This window comes from Lithobates pipiens, unplaced genomic scaffold, assembly GCF_037356315.1.
Source record: "Lithobates pipiens isolate NorthernLeopardFrog02 unplaced genomic scaffold, aLitPip1_a1.2 Scaffold_22, whole genome shotgun sequence".
Classification (NCBI taxonomy): Eukaryota; Metazoa; Chordata; class Amphibia; order Anura; family Ranidae; genus Lithobates; species Lithobates pipiens.
Window position 1 is genome coordinate 280,206,220 of NW_027507784.1, and position 20,104 is coordinate 280,226,323.

General features: G+C 43.7%; 1 protein-coding gene across 2 annotated transcripts in view; it reads right to left on the reverse strand.

Annotated features, from left to right (window-relative positions):
* The window catches only part of LOC143924688 (BTB/POZ domain-containing protein KCTD5-like), a 97,377-nt gene that overhangs the window by 19,111 nt on the left and 58,162 nt on the right, over nucleotides 1–20,104 (reverse strand). The window contains exons 5-6 of one of the 2 annotated variants that reach the window (XM_077449100.1): nucleotides 18,423–18,539; nucleotides 8,114–8,239 (exon numbers count right to left, since the gene is read on the reverse strand). In XM_077449100.1, the coding sequence (XP_077305226.1) occupies nucleotides 8,114–8,239; nucleotides 18,423–18,539 (243 nt within the window). The remainder of the gene's footprint in view (nucleotides 1–8,113; nucleotides 8,240–18,422; nucleotides 18,540–20,104) is intronic. The other variant, XM_077449101.1, reaches the window with a different exon arrangement.

Sequence of the window (20,104 nt, forward strand, 5' to 3'; positions counted from 1 at the left end):
AATCCACTTCCATACTCTATACACATGTTCTCCGAGTTTCTTCTCCTGAGCTGTCAAAGCTTTGTGAGAACTGGGTCCGGGATGTTCCGAATATGGACTCAGAGGACAGGGAGGATATGTGGAATTTCCCATTAAAAAATCTTGTCTCCTTGAGAGACCGCCTCATACAGTACACGATTGTTCACAGCGCTTACCTTACTCCTTCTCGATTGCATAAGATGAGGCCATCCCTTACCTCTGAGTGCTGGAGCTGTGACAATGCCCCAGGGGATTACATTCAAAATTTTTGGTCCTGCCGGGTGATTAGTGTCTACTGGTGACAAATACTTGCAGAGTTGAAGGTATCACTAAATGTCTCTATTGCTCCATCCCCAAGGATATGTCTGCTTGGGTTGGTGGAGGAGCTAGTATCCAGGGTGGCCTAAAAGACCTTGTTGGGTTTCCTACGATTCTATGCCAGGAAATCCATCACCCTGTGCTCGGTGGGCTCCCCCCTCAATTTCTCTATGGAAAAAGCATGTCAATAAGGTGCTGCCTTTTTACAAAAGACATCTACTGTAAATAGAGGCTGCCCTAAAAAATATGACAGGGTGTGGGCTAAATGGTTGGCAGACCCTTCTACCTCTATGATGGATTAGGTGAGCCATTCGGTAATAATTGGCCTTCCTGCAGGATGGATATAAATGGCTCCGTAAAGGGGTAGTAAACCCTAAAGGTTTTTCACCTTAATGCATATGCATTAAGGTGAAAAACCTTTTGTAGTGCAGCTTCCCCCCAGAGTCCCCCCCTTTTACTTACCCAATCAGATTGTTCCAACGATAGGTATGAGCAGAGCAGCTCCAGCCACTGTTTTGGGCCCTTATTGGCTGGATGGACTCACGCTGCTGTCAATCTGAGCCAGTGACACAGGAGCCGGGGGCCCAGTCCTGCAGTCTGTCAATGGACGCAGCAGAAGGACTCAGGAGGGCGCCCCCAGCACAAGTGCCCCCCGGGAATGCGGGTCTCCGTGGGGGCACTCAAGAAAAGGAGGAGCCAGGAGCGCCGATGGAGGACCCCAGAAGAGGAGGATCGGGCACCTCCGTGCAAAAGCCTTGCACAGAGAAGGGAAGTATTACATTTAAAAAATAAACAAAATATCTAACATCATATGTCTATAGTATCTGTATTTTATCTAACTTTGTTTCTCTGTGACCCTGCGCAGTTATTCTATCTTGAGATGTGACAAGATATTGATTGTGCCATTGTATGGTTGTGTTTGTATGTTCTGTTTAAAAAAAAAACACCATCAATGCATTTTGTGGGCCTTTAGTGGCCACTTTGTCAGGAAAAGGTGTACAACACAATGAATAAAAAATACATAAAAAAAACTGGCAAACATTTTCAATATGAAACCAAAAAGGATAAAATTAAAGTTATGGTTTGCACTCTAATATTTAATGGGGATGGTTGTATGGGTAAAATTCCATATGAAGCGTCCCAGTACATGGTGGAGTGATAATTTTGCTTGATTCAGACTAATCAGATCAGATTGCAACTTTATCACACAGAAATATCACTGCACCATATATTGGGGTGCTTGGTATACGATTATCACCACCAAATATTCCATTACAAACCATAATTTCATGCATAATTTAGTATACATATATCCATCTCACTTTTTACTCAAAATCGCAATAAAAAAGGTATTTTTACCACTTTTTTTAATGGCATATATTTTTTACTATATACGTACTAATCAGCCATAACATTTGGACCACCCACCATAACCCATCCAGGCATGGACTCTCCTAGACCTCTGAAAGTATGCCGTGATATCTGGCACCAAGCTGTCAGCAGCAGATCCTTTAAGTCCTGTAAGTTTTGAGGTGAGGCCCCCACCAAACAGTCTTGTTTTTCCAGCACATCCCATAGATTGGATTGAGATCAAGAGAATTTGGAGGCCAAGTAAACGCTTTGAATTTGTTGTGTTCCTCAAACTATTCTTAAAATCATCAGACATAGCCACCTTGTTCCATTGTTTTGTGGTCCAGTTCTGATGCTCATGTGCCCATTGATGGCTCTTGGCTGTGGACACAGGTCAGCATGGGCACGCTGACTGGTCTGTGGCTATGCAACCCCATAGGCAACAAATGGCGATGCACTGTGTTCTGATACTTTTCTATGGAATTCAGCATACGCTTTTTCAGAAATTTGAGATACAATAGTTCTTCTGTTTTATCTACTGGACTACACAGGCCAGCCTTCATTCTTCATGGGCATCAATGAGCCTTGGCTGCCCATGACCCTATTGTCAGTTTTCCTTCCTTGGAATACTTTTGGTAGGTCCTGACCACTGTAAACATTACACAAGAGTGCAGTTTTGGAGTTTCTCTGCCCCAGTTCTCTAGCCAATACAATTTAGCTCTGGTCAAAGTCACTAATATCCTTATGCTTGCCCAGTTTTTCTGCTTTCACCACATTAACTTTCTGGGCAACAGGCTGACTTGCTTCCTAATATATCCCACCCACTTTCAGGTGCCATTGTCACAAATGAATCAATGATGTTCAGCTTACCTGTCAGTGGTCATAACGTTATGGCTGATCAGTTTAATTCCCATACTTTAGATTAACATTGAAAAAGTTTTATCCAGTTTACTGTACACCTTTTCCTGGCAAAAACATTAATTGTCTGCTGACTTCCTGCTTGCAAGACCGCTGGCTTCTATCCCTCTCTTAGCTCAGCCAGTGGGCTGGCACGTCCCCTTGTAGTCCTCTGAAAGCTGAGCAGGAGGAAGCAGACATGTTGTGGGCGGATGGGGTCTCACAGCCCCTGGTCTGTGCCACCAATGGAGGAGGTGTCCTTCTCCTCTCTCCTTCCCAACAGTCACCGCTGCCCCCCCCCACTTCATCCACGCCACACTGCACCTCCCCCCCCCCCATGCAGAGCAGGGATGATTATCATCAGTAATCCCTTGTATGACACAGCGGGGGATCTCCCACGGTGTCAGGTATAGTATACAAGATCGCTGAGCGCTGATGTCCCGCCGTTATTAGCAGTGTGTGCCGTCAATCATAATAACGGTGGGGCGGGACATCTGCTTGTGGTGTTCTCGTATACTATATCTGACACAGCGGGAATTACTGACGATGATCACCCCCTCTCTGCACTGGTGTTCCCTGACATGCTGGTCCCCAACGAGCAGCATTGGTGGTCACTGACATTCGGCACTGTTGGTCCCTGACATGGTGGTCCCTGACAAGCAGCACTGGTGGTGCTTGACAAGCGGAAGTAGTGCCCCCCCCCCACTGATGGTCCCTGACATTCGGGGGGTGTACTAATTTGTTTGCTTTAAGCAGGTTGAAAGACACTCGTTCAACCAATAGAAAACAAAAAGGTAATAGAAACCCCCATATACACAATGAATACCACAGCTGATCCAGAGGAAGGCAAAACAAATACAATTAAAGCATGTGGGGGGGAAATTCCTCCCTGATCCCCAATCAGGCAATCAGATATTCCCTGGTTCAAGTACCTCTGGTGTTCTTACCACTGACTGTTAGTATCCAGTTATATTTCGTGCATATAAGAACGCATCCAGCTTTCTTTTAAAACAATATACTGAGCTGGCCAAAACTAGTTCTTCAGGGAGTCTATTCCACAGCGCTTACTGTGAAGAAGCCTTTCCATATGTGAAGGCTAAATCTTTTCCTCCAGGTGTAAAGAGTGCCACTTTATCCTCTAATAACCTGAAAGTGAACAACTCCATAACAAGTTCACTAAATGGACCACTTACTACTTGGTGATCATATGCCCCTTAATCGCCCTCTTTTCGAGAGACAAATTCAGTTCAGATAATCTTTCCTCACGGCTGGTTCAGTTATTCAGTGGCTCCCACTCCAGGTAACTGGGTGGATCTCAACAGTAAAGTTGGGATCTCTACACGGTCTAGACCAGCTGAGTGACATCAGTCGGCAGCAGACTTTAGCCCGTTTGTGGAAACCAGGTTACAGGAGTGCAGCACAAAGTGCACTCCTGTGACCCACAGGAGAAGTAGGGCCAAAAAGAGCTTTGGAGCTTTGACCCTACTTTTCCTTTAATATATTGATGAATATGTTTTATTGAGCAATACTGACCTCCCTGAAGAATCCACTTGGAAGCAACTTTTTTTGTTGAATGCGGACTACACTTTGGTTCCATTTTGGTGCCCAATCCCTTTTACCGTTGCTCGCCAAATCTCACTGCAACCTAATGCAGTGCAAGCATTTCCAATAAAACCTGACGGGCATCGAGTGTGACCACCTACACTCTGTGTGGAGACAGTCATACTTACACATGTGCTAAAATGGTTGCTTGACCCTAGGATGGTCCTGAGTGATTAAATGCTACAAAACTATACTTTTTGTCATACAATTGACGATAATTTTTTTTTTTTGTTGGGCTTTTTATCCCTCTTTCTCCTTGTCTCTGCTCATCTGGAGCACCACTTACTCATCTTAATGAAAGGCATGCTCATTTAGAGACTAAAGTTGGGTATACACGGAGTATTTTTTTTTTCATTCAACCAGTGGGCTGAATAAGAAAATAAATAAAAAAAACAAAACAAAAAAACAGTACTTCGTGTCCCATAGTTTAGTCACTTCATCTCTAACAATTCACAGTCATCTATAACAATTAGAAATAGGTCACATTACAATTTGAACCGTACATAGTGAAATATAGAGTTCTTGTATAAAGGCCAATGGGTACTAGCAGGGGGTAATCAAGGTTTAACATAAAACAATGGGCAATTACACAATTAATGACCGTTAATGCTCCATACCCAAATAGATGTAGTAATTCTGGACACTTCAATACAGAGAAACAATAACAAAAAAGAGAAACGTAGTAAAGACCCAATTATAGGGTAGGTGAAACAATTTGGCTCATGGGGCTAAAGCGTTTGTAAAGGTAAAGAACAATTACAGCCAGCTCCTCTGTTCGATTAAGTTCTCCTACACCGTGCAATTGTTTTTTTTAAACGATCCATGTAAATACCCAATCTTTGATGGCCGGTCACATGACCTCTGGCTGCTCTATTCCTCCGATCTAAGGGCTACAGAGAGGGGTTGAGAGCCCCCACTGACATCAGGAGGTCACATGACCACTGTGAATGGCCAGAAGAGATCAAAGATAAGGTATTTGCAGGTTTAATTTTACAAAAAAACATTTACACAGTGTAGGAGAGATTACTATAACAGAGGAGCTGGCTGTAATTGATCTTTACTTTTACTGCCAGCTACTAACAGTGGCAGGAGAGGGGCTAAGAGGGGGAGAGACACACACCAGGAGCTGACAGGCCGGGAGGGAGGGGGAGGGAGGAGAAGAGAGCAGCTGGATGACAGAGGCACGTAAACCTGACCACAGTAATCAGGCATCAGCAGCCATGATTACTATGGTCAGCACACAGAGGGGGACACGGAAACAGGCAGGATCAACCAGGTTTTTTACAGCTTAGACAGAACAAGCAAGCACTTTTTTTAGGGTTACAACCACTTTAAGGTTACTCTAGAAGGAAAGAACCCAATAAACTAGTATAGGGTTCTTATTAAATCTAGAAAGCTTTCAATAGAATGTAGAGACCAAGATGGCCAAGTACTATAGTATCCTGACAGTTGGGTCTCCCACCCTGTCAGAATACACTGATCAACACTGCAGCAATTGGCTGCAGTGGCCAATAGAATGCTGGTTTGACAGAAATCGGCCTAATGATCTGTATCTGTCAAACAGGCAGGGCTACACAGAGTTTAAAATTCAGGTCAGCTCCTGCTGAACCAGCTGAATTTTGATATGCGAATACCATGGCTTTCTTAAAAGAAGAAAAAAAAATTCTATTTACTGTAAAATCTCTTAAAGTCCATCAAGGGACACAAGATTTTATGGTATTCGTAAACTGGACTTTACTGATGCCTACAGGAAAACATGTTGACACCAGCCCCCGAAAAATCCCTCCACCCATCATGACCAAACACTCTACTAGAATCCAGCAAAAAGTCAGTTTTTGGATCCAAAGAGACCATATTCAGGTCGTGGCCAGAGACTGGAATCCCTAACAAAGTCCAAAAGGAGCTGAAAAGCAGCTGCAGGAGATGCCCGATTTACAAATCTAGAGCTACAACAGGTGACATGGACATCCAATTGTTGGAAAGGAAAATACCTGGAAATGCAGCAGTTTTAAATAAAATACAGCTACCCCCTTGTAGAAGTGGTGGTGCACCTTCAAGCATAAGAAGAAGAGGTGTTAAAAAACCTCTGACCTTCAATCCCTACGGTTTGTATGGCAGGAAGGATCAGATTGCACGCATTCTACTACCTCTGTAGTAGATTAAATGGGGTTGTTAAGCTTGACCACTGATCTCCTAGGCCAAGGAAAAAGTATACGCCAACCTACAGTGACATTTCTAATGATGGCGTCAGGCACAGGTCCAAAGAGACAATTTCTCTCAAAAGAACAGAGGATGATGTTCCATGGATATGTTATTATTCCAGGCATGCAGCCATAGTGCCCTGCACATCACCATCATGCAAGAAACTATCTTAGATGCTTGCATCATGCCAAAGAGCAAGGCTCCAAAAGGTTTTCCCAAATGCTTAGTGAAAGAAGACCCATGCCTGTGGTAACTAGCATCTATAGAAATGAGACCACCATGAAATAAGTTCTTTTAGAAATGGGAAAGGCTGCATCACATTCTCTGGAAATTGTCCCAAGATGTCACAGGACATTTCCAGTCCTCAAAATCTGAGTCATCTGCAGGTGGCTCAAAAACAGAAAGGGAGGCCTCAGCCTTGCCTGACCAAGCTGAAGAAGATATTGAAGAGGACAAGCCTATAACGTGAGTTACAGGTTCAAGATTACACGTGTCTGTTCCCTCTGGGAACAGTAGAAGAGTATAGTCTGTGGTCATTCATTTCAGTGGGACTGCCTTGTGCGTGCCTTATGTACTCAAACACAAGTAGCTGAGTAGTAGCCGAGTTGCCGTTTTACAAAGGGATCATTTTAGGTGAGCAGTGGAATGACACTGGAAACGTATCCACATGGTGCTTCAGGAGTAGCAGCGGGACAATGCTTCCTCCAAGATAAAAAAAGAAATGTCAGTTGCAGGAAATTTGAAAAAGGTGCCCAATAGTACCAAATGCAAGGCAACTCTCAGTGCTTTGGCCTGACTGGCCTTACTCATTATGAGTGTCCTTCGAGACAGGGTCACACCAGAGGTTGTGCCAGGGCTCTGGACCAAAAAAGTGCTCTGCTACCAATATAAAAAGGTCTAGAAAACCCTACAATGCGGAGCCAACAGTCACATTGCAGGCTAGCTTTACAATCTTCTTGTCCAACAGGTCAGAGTAATGCCTCCAAAGCTTTTGCTGAGGATACGCTGATCCAGACAGCTACTATGTCAAGACGAAAACAACCAGTGGCAGTAGAAATCTTGAATGAAGTTCTTTAACAAAATAAAAAGATAGTTCTACTTTCTTTTAGCAGCGTTTAAAGGGGTTGTAAAGACAATTTTTATCATCTTAATGCATTCCATACATTAAGATAAGTCTGTGTGCAGCACCCCCCTCAGCCACCCTAATACTTACATGAGCCCCCTCTCTATCCAGGCGATGTGCACGAGTCACTCGATCGTCCGGGACTCTCCCTCCTGATTGGCTGAGACACAGCAGCGGTGCCAATGGCTCACACTGCTGTCAAAGTCCATTAGCCCATCTGGAGAGAACGGGAGCAGAGCCGAGCCACAGCTTCATATCTGAATGGACACATGGAGCTGCAGCTCAGCTTGGGTGCCCCATAGCAAGCTACTTGCTGTAGGGGAACTCAACAGGAGGGAGGGGCCTGGAGCAACAAAAAGGGACCCAAGAAGTGGAGAATCCGGGCTGCTCTGTGCAAATCCACTGCACAGAGCATGCAAGTATAATATATATATATTTTTTTTTTTTAATAAATAACAAACACACTTTGCAAGCACTTTAAAGCTTTTAGCATCCACAACACTACAGTACTTAGACAAGCCCTGGTCCCCTTGTTACATATATCCAGGAAAGTTACATTAAAACAAAATCATTTAGAGTAGATAAAAGACAGACAGGACATACCTTTGCCTTTTCACTAGGTTCACTAGTTGTGCCGTATGGGGTATTGTGCAATTCTTTGGAGACCACACACAAAAATTCTGCCTGGTCTTCGTTTCCATAATTATAGGAAGAACCAATGTTGACCAGCTGAAAAGAATATTAACAAAATCAGCCTGAGTTATACTTATTAGAAATGGAGTACAGTATTAACAAAAGTAGACATACAGCATGAAGCACAACAGCTTAAGAAAAACACTTAACTGAGCATTTACCCCGACTGTATTCATTATACAGACTAAAAACGTGTACTTACTGTGCGTTTTAACATCTATAAAAAGGCATCAATTGCCTATCTTTTCATAACAAGGAGATTAATGTCTTTACGATCATCTCAACCAGAATAAAGCCCTTTGTCAACAAGATCACACCCTAGCCTGTGGGTCTTTGTGTGTTGTGAACCCCCCCACCCCACAAACAAAATATAGTTGCTGCATTTCTGATGAGGTTTCAGAAAAACATACTTTCCATAAGAATAAATAGTACTAAATTCAACCACACACCGCAACTTAACCCATGTGTACATAGCCTACAATTTAAAGGATGGACTGCTTTAAAAAAAACTCTGCTATGAAGCACCAATCTTTATTATAATCTAGCCATGCACTAAGACTGGGGGGCTTTTTAAGAGATTGTATTTAAAAAGGCAGCTGTGCCCATCACATAGTAGGTTTTGGGATTAAAACTCAATTTCCCCAAATCAGTGATATCATTCTGGGGGTAGATAGGCCAAAACTGAGCACTCCACCCAGTCAATCATAGCAGACCACTTAAAATTTCCTGTAATATCTTTCCACAATAAATGTGACAAATCCATACAGGAGTCAGAATGCTAGTATTTCAAACGACTACATTTTTATTTATAAGATTACATTTTTCCAGATAATCATCCAGTTGTACAAAAAGACTGACAGGTAACTCAAATTCCTAGTGATACAATGTCCCAGGGCAGTTACCGTAATTTATTAGCGTGTATAACGCACTTTTTTCCCCTTAAAATCAGGGGAAAATCACGGGTGCGCGTTATACGCTGATCTCTGCTGTCTGTGAGGGCAAGAGGAGCGCCGCCGACATTGACCGAGCCGAGCGTACTGTGTACTCGGCTAGCCTTAGATCCACTCGCAGTCATGCCCAGCCACGCCTCCTCGCCTTTACATCCCGCCATTGGCCTGGTGTTGTGTCCATCATAGGAGCTGGGCCAAGGGGCGGGCGGAGGCGTGACTGCAAGTGGAGCCAAGTACACAGTACATTCGGCTCGGTCTATGTCGGCGGCGCTCCTCTTGCCCTCAGAGACAGCAGGGTCGAGCTGAGAGGAGCCGAATATCTTGGCTGCGGCACTAAATTTAAAAACCCAAACATGTTGCAATTTTGGGCAAGGCTGCAGATGGACACTGGGGAAGGCTGCATTGATGGGCATTTAAAATGTAAGTTTTTTCCCTAAACTTGGGGTGCGTGTTATACGCCGTTAACTACGGTATTTAATAAATGCACATGTTACGTTGAACAATTCCCAAGTACACGTCATTTAGCTTTGGTTTGGCAAATAAAGTCCCCTGGCAGATCTTCATCATGCCAAAACTTTCTCCAATACCAAGACCAAAAAAGTGTCAGAACCCTAATAAATATAAATACATTTTAACAAACTTATTTATACACACACACACACACACACCCCTTGTTATTGAATCCTACTGTATAAACCTCAGGCTGAGCCCTTGTATAATTTTGCACTCTAACCCAGGAAAGTCGAAAACTCTAAGGTCTGCCAGGGTTGTTTAAACTTCAGAACAATGAGTGTATTGACAGGTAAACATGATGATACCTAGAGATTCAAAAAGGGGAATAAAAAATCTGGGAAAGATGTAAATGCCTCATGTCTACAAAGGCTAAACAACGTAATTAGAAGGACAACACACTCCATTCAAGCAACACTTTCATATGTGAAAACCACAAATGTTTATTTACTCTACTAATTGGTCATTGTTTTTAAACTGGCAAGAGCACACAAAAGGACGTTTAAAGAAACATTCTGTTACAGGACAGTCTAATCCAGAGGAGAAATTTATATAGTTGAGTACAATGTTGGAAAGGATTCTCAATGGGTACTTTAAAAGTTCTATGTATAAAACATGATGATATATGAAAAGACATAATCCGGATGAAATAGCATCATCTTAAAAGGATCTACGAAGTTTACCATAGTTATGGTTGTTTGTTTGTAATCATTATTTTAGAAATGTGTGCTTCATAATGTAGCCATACCCAAACAAGAGTTTATGGTGTGGGATTTGTATGTATATCATGCCATCAGTGTTGCCAACCACCCAAAGTGAAATTTACTGACAGGATGCCAAAACTTACAAACAGTACCATTAAAAAAATAAAAATAATTACTGGCAGAAATCATGACATTTGCTGACAGTCACATTTTTTACTGACACTGGAAAAAGAAAAAAGGACCTAAAAAATGGCCATTTTCAGTGCTAAACGGTGCAAATATCAATACTTTAACTTAAACATATTGCCAACAGCACTAGCTACATGTTTATAGTTTAACCACTTGAGATCCGCGCTATAGTCAATTGACGGCTACAGCGCAGATCTCCTTTTCCGGGACTACGTCTATTGACGTAGTCCCGTGTATGAGCGGCCTGCGGCGCGCTCTGTGATCGGCGAGTCCATGAGACTCGCCTGATCACCGATCCGTGCAAGGGGTCGATCCCGACCCCTTATCACATGATCAGCTGTCAGCCAATGACAGCTGATCATGTGATATAACGGAGCCGGTAATCTATTATAAAAAAAAAAGCCGATCACCGGTGGCCGTGATCGGGACATCAGTCCCGATCACGGCCAGCCCTGTTAGCGACCACCTGCCCCCTGCCAGTGCCCACCTGCCCCCTGCAGTGCCCCACTTATTAAAAGTGCCCCCCGGCAGTGCCACCCAGCAGTGCCCATAGTGCCACCCAGCAGTGCCCACAGTGCCACCCAGCAGTGCCACCCACAGTGCCACCCAGCAGTGCCACCCACAGTGCCACCCAGCAGTGCCCACAATCTGCCTCAAAGGTGCTGCACCCCAGTGCCGCCCATCAGTGCCCAGCAGTGCCGCCCATCAGTGCCCAGCAGTGCCGCCCATCAGTGCCCAGCAGTGCCACCTATCAGAGCCACCTATCAGTGCCCATCAGTCCTATCTATCAGTGCCCATCCGTGCCACCCATCCGTGCCATCTTATCTGTGCCCATCAGTGCAGCCTATCAGTGCAGCCCATCAGTGCCCACCAGTGCAGCCCATCAGTGCCCACCAGTGCAGCCCACCAGTGCAGCCCACCAGTGCAGCCCACCAGTGCCCACCAGTGCAGCCCATCAGTGCCCACCAGTGCAGCCCATCAGTGCCCACCAGTGCAGCCCATCAGTGCCCACCAGTGCAGCCCACCAGTGCAGCCCACCAGTGCAGCCCACCAGTGCAGCCCACCAGTGCAGCCCACCAGTGCAGCCCATCAGTGCCCACCAGTGCAGCCCATCAGTGCCCACCAGTGCAGCCTATCAGTGCCGCCTAATCAGCGCACTTCAATGAAGGAGAAAAATGACCCGTTTTATAACAAACTATTAAAACATGATTTTTATTTTTATTTTTTTTGCATCTTTTTTGGTTTGTTTAGCAAAAAATAAAACTCAGAGCTGTAATTAAATACCACCAAAAGAAAGCTCCATTTGCGGGAAAAAAAATGATAAAAATTTCATTTGGGTACAGTGTTGTATGCCCGCGCAATTGTCATTCAAAGTGCATCAGCGCTGAAAGCTGAAAATTGGTCTGGGACTGAGGGGGGTTTAAGTACCCAGTGAGCAAGTGGTTAACAAAAGTCAAAAAACATTTATCCATTCACATGAAGGTCAGGTTAACCACTTGCCGACCAGCCACCGTCGTTGTATGGCGGCAGGCAGGCTCTCCTGCATGAATCACCGTACCTGTATGGCGGCTCACGCAGGCGCAGTTGCGGGCAGGCGCACACCACTGGCTGCATGCTCTGCATGAACGTGCCTGCGGGTCAGGTGGACTTAATATCTGCCGGCGACCCGCGATCGCCTAGTAGAGGCAGAACAGGGATCAGTCAGTGTAAACATGCGGCTCGCTGTACTGACAGGGGACATGTCAGATCTTCTCTGTTCCCAGTGATCAGGAACAGTGATTTCTGTCATGTCCCAGTGAGCACATCCCCCTACAGTTAGAACACACCTAGGGAACACACTTAACCCCTTGATTGCCCCCTAGTGTTAACCCCTTCCCTGCCAGTGTCATTTTTACATTGATCAGTGCATTTTTATAGCACTGATCAATGTAACGTCACTGGTCCCCAAAAAGTGTCATTTGAGGTCAGATTTGTCCGCCGCAATGTCGCAGTCACGCTAAAAATCACAGATCACCGCCATTACTAGTAAAAACAATAAAAAGTCCCTAAATCTATCCCATATTTTGTAGACGCAATAACTTTTGTGCAAACCAATCAATATACGCCTATTGTGATTTTTTTTAACCAAAAATATGTAGAAGATTAAATATCGGCCTAAACTGATGAATAAATGTGGGTTTTTTTGGCTATGTATTATAGAAAAAAGTAAAAAAGTTTTTATTTCTCAAAATTGTCACGCTTTTTTGTTTATAGTGCAAATAAATAAAAAAAATGCAGAGGTGATCAAATACCACAAATGCTGAAGGGGAATGTTGAAGATCATGATCTAAGGGGGAACTCTGATGTAAGGGGTGGGGGCTCTGGTGACCAGAGACCACCTTATATCAGAGTTCACTGCGTTCCCGTTTACATCAGAGATCCCTTTTACATCAGGGTCTACAGAGTTCCCCCTTGCACAAGGGGGAATCCTGCAAACGGATGTAAAGGGGGATTGCTGGGAACTCTGATATAAGGTGGTCTCTGCTCATGATGTGGGTGGGGGGAAGGGGGACTCTCAGAGACCACATTCTGCTTAGTGAATACACTAAGGTAAGGGGATGAAACCTTTATATCAGTGCCCCCATGCATCCCTCAGACTGGCATGGCGGCACGGTCACTGACCTCCTCTCAGGTGCACCGTGCAGGGCTCAGTCAGACAGCTCCAGCTTGGTGACTCTGGTTTTATCCCAAAGTCTCCTCTGCAGTGCCTGACTCCTCCCATGACCCCCATTCCCAGCAGTGCTCCCACTGTTGACTCCTCTCCAAACTCCCCCTCAGCGACTGCAGACATGATAAAAGACAGGAGGTGGTCAGGGGCTGCGGACATTGTGCAGGAGGAGGTCAGGGGCTGCGGACATTGTGCAGCAGGAGGTCAGGGGCTGCGGACATTGTGCAGGAGGAGGTCAGGGGCTGCGGACAGACATTTTTTTACAGGCTACCCGTAAATTAATGGGCGGTTGGCAACACTGCCCTATACAGTAGTGTCCTCCTGCAGTATCCACTACATATCACCCCCACTCAAAAGTAGTGTCCTAGTCTGCCCCCAGACAGCAAACAAACTTTACATAGCATTAGTAAGCATTCACAGGTGTGGCTGGGGTGGTAGCTGTGGGGCAGGGCAGAGGGCCAGGGCGGGTGGGGGCTGTCTCTCTGCCTGGTCCCGCCTTGAGCTCTGCCTTCGACTGTCACAGTGGCTCAGCCAGTGTGCCTGGTCTGCTGCCTGCCTGAAATTAGATGGTCAGAGCAACTAGTCACTGCAATTATTTAAATTTAATAGTTTTACCAATTGCCGCTTGCTAGGATTGCCTGCCTGCCTGTCTGTCTCTGAATCATTCACTCTGTCTCTGAGTGACCGACCTTGTGCATTCACCAGAGTGTGCTTGCACTGCTGGCCAGGGCCTGGTGTGTGTTCGTGCAGAGCCCGGGGGTCCAAGTCCACACTATTTGTCTGGGTCTCCCCCTCAATCACACATGCAAGACACCTGCACTGACTGTCCACTCCACGAGGCTCCTCAGTCCAGCCTTTCGACCTCCATGACGTAAAAATCACGGGCAGAGCTCGCCTTGTAGTAGCAAATAGGCACACCGACTCCCATAGAAATATGGGCAGTTGGCAACACTGCATGCCATCTGTGTAGTTAGCAGTTTAGTACTGCTACTTCAAGAGAGTAATGATCACAAAATAGGAAACAGACTCGCTAAGGCAGGGATCTTCAAACTATGGCCCTCCAGCTGTTGCAAAACTACACGTCCCATGAGGCATTGTAAAACTCTGACATTCACAGACATGACTAGGTGTGATGGGATTTGTAGTTTCTAAACAACTGCAGGGCTATAATTTGGAGACCCCTGCTCTAAGGCATTCTATATATTTTAGATTTAAATAAACATAGTCCTATAAATACATTTACTATACATTTGTAATTCCCTCCCCCTAAAAAACTGAAATAGACAATTCGGGTCCTATGGTGCCATCTCGTGGTCGCATGAGTTAATATGTAGTTAAACACAGGGCTGATGATTACAATGCCCCACCAAGCATAGAGGAGGTTACACTTTAAGGGCCAGGTTTATCAAAGTTTTATGAATGTATTCTCTGCCACTCAGTAAAATAGCCTGTCAGGCAACAGAAAGGAATCACATCACTTGAAGGACATTCATCACGACACACAACCATTATCTAGAGATTGCATCACCTGGGAGACTTCACCATCAGATAACCCACCTAGCCAGATGTAATTCTGGGGAAGACCAACTCCACCCATTAGTCAGCAGCCATCTTAGAATAATCTGGCCAGTAACCATAAAAGGATAACCATAGTTTCATATAAATTATTGATTTTATGTGTGCAATTATTTTATGCTAGCAGATTTGCTATCCCATCACATATCCTAACATCTGAAAATGTGGTCATTTTAATTGGCTGTATTAGCATAACTTTAGACGGAATTCACCCGGAAATTCAACTGCAGCAGGTTCACAGTTAGTCAAAAGTACATGATTATCTCCTAAATTAAGTAACAATTTAGGATATCTACAATTGGAGAAAATATTTAGTTTTATCCAAAACATATACCAAGGATTTAGCAATTAATTGTAAATGATAGTATCTGTGTCAACCTATTGATCAAACTGTTAGTGGTGTTTGTAAGTGACCTATTGTAAATAAATATTAATGTTTGAAAATCTCAGTCTATACTTACACTGATCTTATCGTGTTCTTTAAAGATTTTTGCATGGCAAAAAAAACTCAGAATAATGAAGTCAGTTAATTTTATTGGGATTTTACGAGATAGACCAACACAAAGTGGCACATAATTGTGAAGTGGAAGGAAAATGATAAATGGTTTAACATTTTTGACAAATAAATATGTGAAAAGTGTGGCGTGCATTTGTATTCCTCCCCCTTGAGTCAATACTTTGTAGAACCAACTTTCCCTCCAATTACAGCTGCAAGTCTTTTTGGGTACGTTTCTACCAGCTTTGCACATCTAGAGAGTGATTTTTTTGCCCACTCTTCTTTCGAAAATAGCTCAAGCTGTCAGATTGGATGGAGAGCGTCTGAACAGCAATTTTCAAGTCTTGCCACAGATTCTCAATTGGATTTAGTTTTGGACTTGGACTGGTCTATTCTAATCCATGAACATGCTTTGCTGAAAACCATTCTGTTGTAGGTCTGGTATGTTTAGGGTCGATGTCCTGCTGGAAGGTGAACCTCCACCCCAGTCTCAAGTCTTTTACAGACTAACAGGTTTTCTTCTAATGCCGCATACACACAACCAGACTTTCCGTTAGAATAAACTCCAACGGTCTTCCTGACGGAGTTCTGACCAAACGGACTTGCCCACACAAGATCAGATCAAAGTCCGTTAGTTTCTAATGCAATGACGTACGACGGGACTATACAAGGAAGTTCAATAGCTAGTAGCCAATAATTGCCATACATTGTATTTGGTCCATCAGACCAGCATACAAACGGTTTTCCCAACAGAAATTGATCCAGTCTGAAAGATTTAAAGCATGTTCTATTTCTAGGTCCATCAGAATTTTTTTTTTTTTTAAAACAATTGGATTATCTCACACTATCGGAATATCCGACGGAATGATTCCATCTGACCTTTCCTGCCGGAAAGTCCGGTCGTGTGTACGTGGCATAAGACTGCCCTATATTTGGCTCCATCCATCTTCCCATTAACTCTGACCAGTTTCTCTGTCCCTGTTCGAGAAAAGCATCTTCTCCACAACATGATGCTGCCACCACCATGTTTCACGGTGGGGATGGTATGTTTGGGGTGGTGTGCAGTTTTCTGCCACGCATAGCGTTTTGTTTTTTGCCTTAAAAGTTCAATTTTGGTCTCATCTGACCAGAGCACCTTCTTCCATGCTTGCTCTGTCCCCCACATGGCTTCTCGCAAACTGCAAATAGGACTTTTTAGGACTTTCTTTCAACAATGGCTTTCTTCTTGCCACTCTTCCACAAAGGCCAGATTTGTGGCGTGCATGATTAATAGTTGCCCTGTGGACAAATTCTCCCACCTGAGCTGTGGCTCTGCAGCGCCTCCAGAGTAACCATGGGCCTCTTGGCTGCTTCTCTGATTAATACTCTCCTTGCCCCGAATGTCAGTTTAGGTGGACAGCCATGACTTGGTAGGTTTGCAGTTGTGCCATACTCTTTCCATCGTTGGATGATGGATTAAACAGTGCTCTGTGAGATGTTCAAAGCTTGGGATATTTTTTTTTATAACCTAACCCCGCTTTAAACGTCTCCAAAACTTTATCCTGTTTGGTGTGTTCGCTGGCTTTCATGACGCTGTTTGGTCACCAAGGTTCTCTAACAAACCACTGAGGGATTCACAGAACAGCTACATTCATACTGAGATTAAAGTATACACCAGTGATTCTCAGCCAGGGTTTTGTGGAACCTTCAGCATTGGGCAATTTCTGCCTCTCAGACAAGTTCCCACTGACACCATTGATCTCTTTAACTATCTGTAAGGAGGTAATTCTTCCCAATGACCACAAGTGTAAGGACCATTCTTCCCACTGACCATCACACCAATGTATCACGAGTTATAGATTGCTAATTTTTAGCAGGGGTTCCCCGAGACCGGAGAACTATTTCAAGGGTTCCACTGTGTTGAAAAGGTTGAGAAAGGCTGGTATACACAATTGGACTATTTACTAATTCGGTGACTTCTGAAGGCCATTTTTGGTTGTAAAATGACACAATGTGGAAATTTTCAAGGGATATGAATACTTTTTCAAGGCACTGTAATAAAGATCACCGAATTAGTAAATAGTCCAATTGTGTATACCAGCTTTTCTCAACCTTTTCAACACAGTGGAACCCTTGAAATAGTTCTCCGGTCTCAGGGAACCCCTGTTAAAAATTAGCAATCTATAATTCGTGATACATTGGTGTGATGGTCAGTGGGAAGAATGGTCCTTATATATATATATATATATATATATATATATATATATATCTCCCAATTGATCAATGTTTTAGCATACTACAGTACAGAGCAATTTCACACAGTTGTTTTATAGCAAGTATCATTTAGCAGTTTGCAAAATGATTTGCTGAATGCTTTTTTAAAAGAGATACTGACATGACAGTAAAATAGAGTGCTCTAAACACCTCAAGCCTAAACATGTCTCATTGCTCATACAATATCAAAATGGTTTCCATGGCTGTGTAGACCTGACAAGAACGCCAATGTGACAAGCTGCAAATACCTTAAGCTATCAACAGGTTTCTATACAACAAATTTAAAAATCAGGACCAGAGATATTCACTTTAAAAACTATTCTAATTTAATTAATGGATTGCCCTTTTTCCCTTAGGTGGGTTGTAAATTGAAACCAATATAAGCGTTCAGCTTTCCATTTTAAACAGACTCATGTGCTGTAATAGATGGTAGGAAGTTGTAAACGGCACCCTCGAGATTTTGCTAAGGGATAATCTGCATTTTTGTCAAAATGCAGTTTAGCCTATAGCAAGAGAGTTTTAAGTACAGCTAGAGAAATCCTTTAAGGTTTCTCATTCATTTACTAAAAGGTATTGTATTTATTACAATTAAAAAAAATAGCCAAGCAGGCAAGCAATACTTTTAGGCAGCGATTTTCATTCAGAAATAAAATACAGGAGAGAGTGGAGGGGGTGCCATAACCAAGCACAGTAGAAGACTGGGATCTGCAACACAACATGCTGGCCCTAATGGCATTCTGCTCACATTTAACAGTTAGTTGGCAAGGCCATGCATGTGTACAGGAAGGGTACAGAAGAGGAGAGAATATAGAGCTGTGTGCAGTAAAGGACACACCTCACCGCTGAATTTCTGGAGGATGGTCTCCTCCTCTTTTACTTCCCTTGAAACAATGAGCAGAAACTCTGACTGACGATCCCGCCTGCATCCATACATGGAACCTATGCTGACAAACTGCAACCACAGCAAATACATAGTAACCATGCTGGAAAACAAATGCCTAGCCAAACAAGCAGTCAAGTGAAAAATGAAAGTGTCTAGACATTGGCTGAAATTCCTACTCTGTCATTCTATGAACTACAGCATACCAAGGCATTCTCTACAAAAAAATATTGATTTTGGGCAACCCTAACTACTAGAGATCTTTCTCCGCCAACTTCTCCTCCTCTCCAGCACTGAAGCCTATGAATTAGGGAGTATTAGATGCCCATGTGGGGACCCATGTTCCCCACTGGGCACTTGTTTTTTTCCACAAATACCCTATGTGGAATGGAAGGAACCAGCAGGTGGTGGGGAACATTGGCATTAACACTCGGGAGTGCTGGATACCTTTCTGAGGCTGTAGCAATGGGCGGAGGAGAAGCAGAAGACATGAGAGGCAGAAGAAACAGGCTGCTGTAGAGGAGAGCATACATTATTCTTCTATTGCAAGAAAAGTTCATTTTCAAATCTTTAGACATCCAACAAGGGTTTACAAGTTGTGTGACATTAACCCACCTTTGAGCTGAAATCACTTAGATCCCATTCAGATCTCGGTGGTGTGGTCATGTGCTTTAAAACACACATTTCACAGCACGCAGCAAGAAGGCATTTACCACAATGTACTGCCATTGTTTGGAAGGCACTCTTAATGCACATTTACTGCAGCGCACCAAAACAATACATCATGCTTTGTGATGCTCATTCTCACCATAGCAGGCAGTATTCCTTATGGTTTTGCTTAAGAGCTTAACAGTAAATTTAGCGTAATAACTGTTGCTTGTTCTCCTAAAATAGGGCAGGCTGTTCATACAGCTAATCCGCATGGCCAGAATAATTAGAAAATGCCAAACACGGGCCTATAGCCCATTAAAAGCAGTAATAGTCTATTCCAAAAATATATGCACACTCCCAAATATTTTACTCCTAAAAGGTATAGAAAAAAACATTTGATATGCCAGAAATGCACTCAGCTCCTAAGACCTGTTGTGGGCTGACAACCCATGTAAATTTTAAGGCCTTAATGGTGTCAGCCCTGCCAAGTTGACCTTTGCCTAAACTATTTCAATTATTACCACTCTCCTATCTCCACCAACAGACACTAATAATCATGCATTCCCCAGATAAGACCCAGAAGGGCTAATTGAACTTCTTTAAACTTGCCATACATGGACTGAACTTTGTGAGGTTCAGCAGGGACTGGCTGAATTTCGATTCATCTTTGACCATTCCCATTCCATAGAAGTTCATCTAATGATTGACTTCTCAGAACCAGCTTGTTGGAAACTTTTCCTTCAAACCAATTGGCTGTGGGGCTGATCAGTGTATTCTGACAGCAGAGCACTCCCTGGTGTCAGAATAAAAGAACACATCAGGGAGGATTTCCCCATCCACCCCACTTGTGGGGGATCAGCTGATCCATGTATATGGCCAGTCTTCAATAACTGATGAAGTGTTCAGAGGGGACAGGACAGCCCTGAATTTGACACAATCAGGTGTTTTAAAGGAGAAGTTCACCTTTGGGCTCATGTTACATGTTC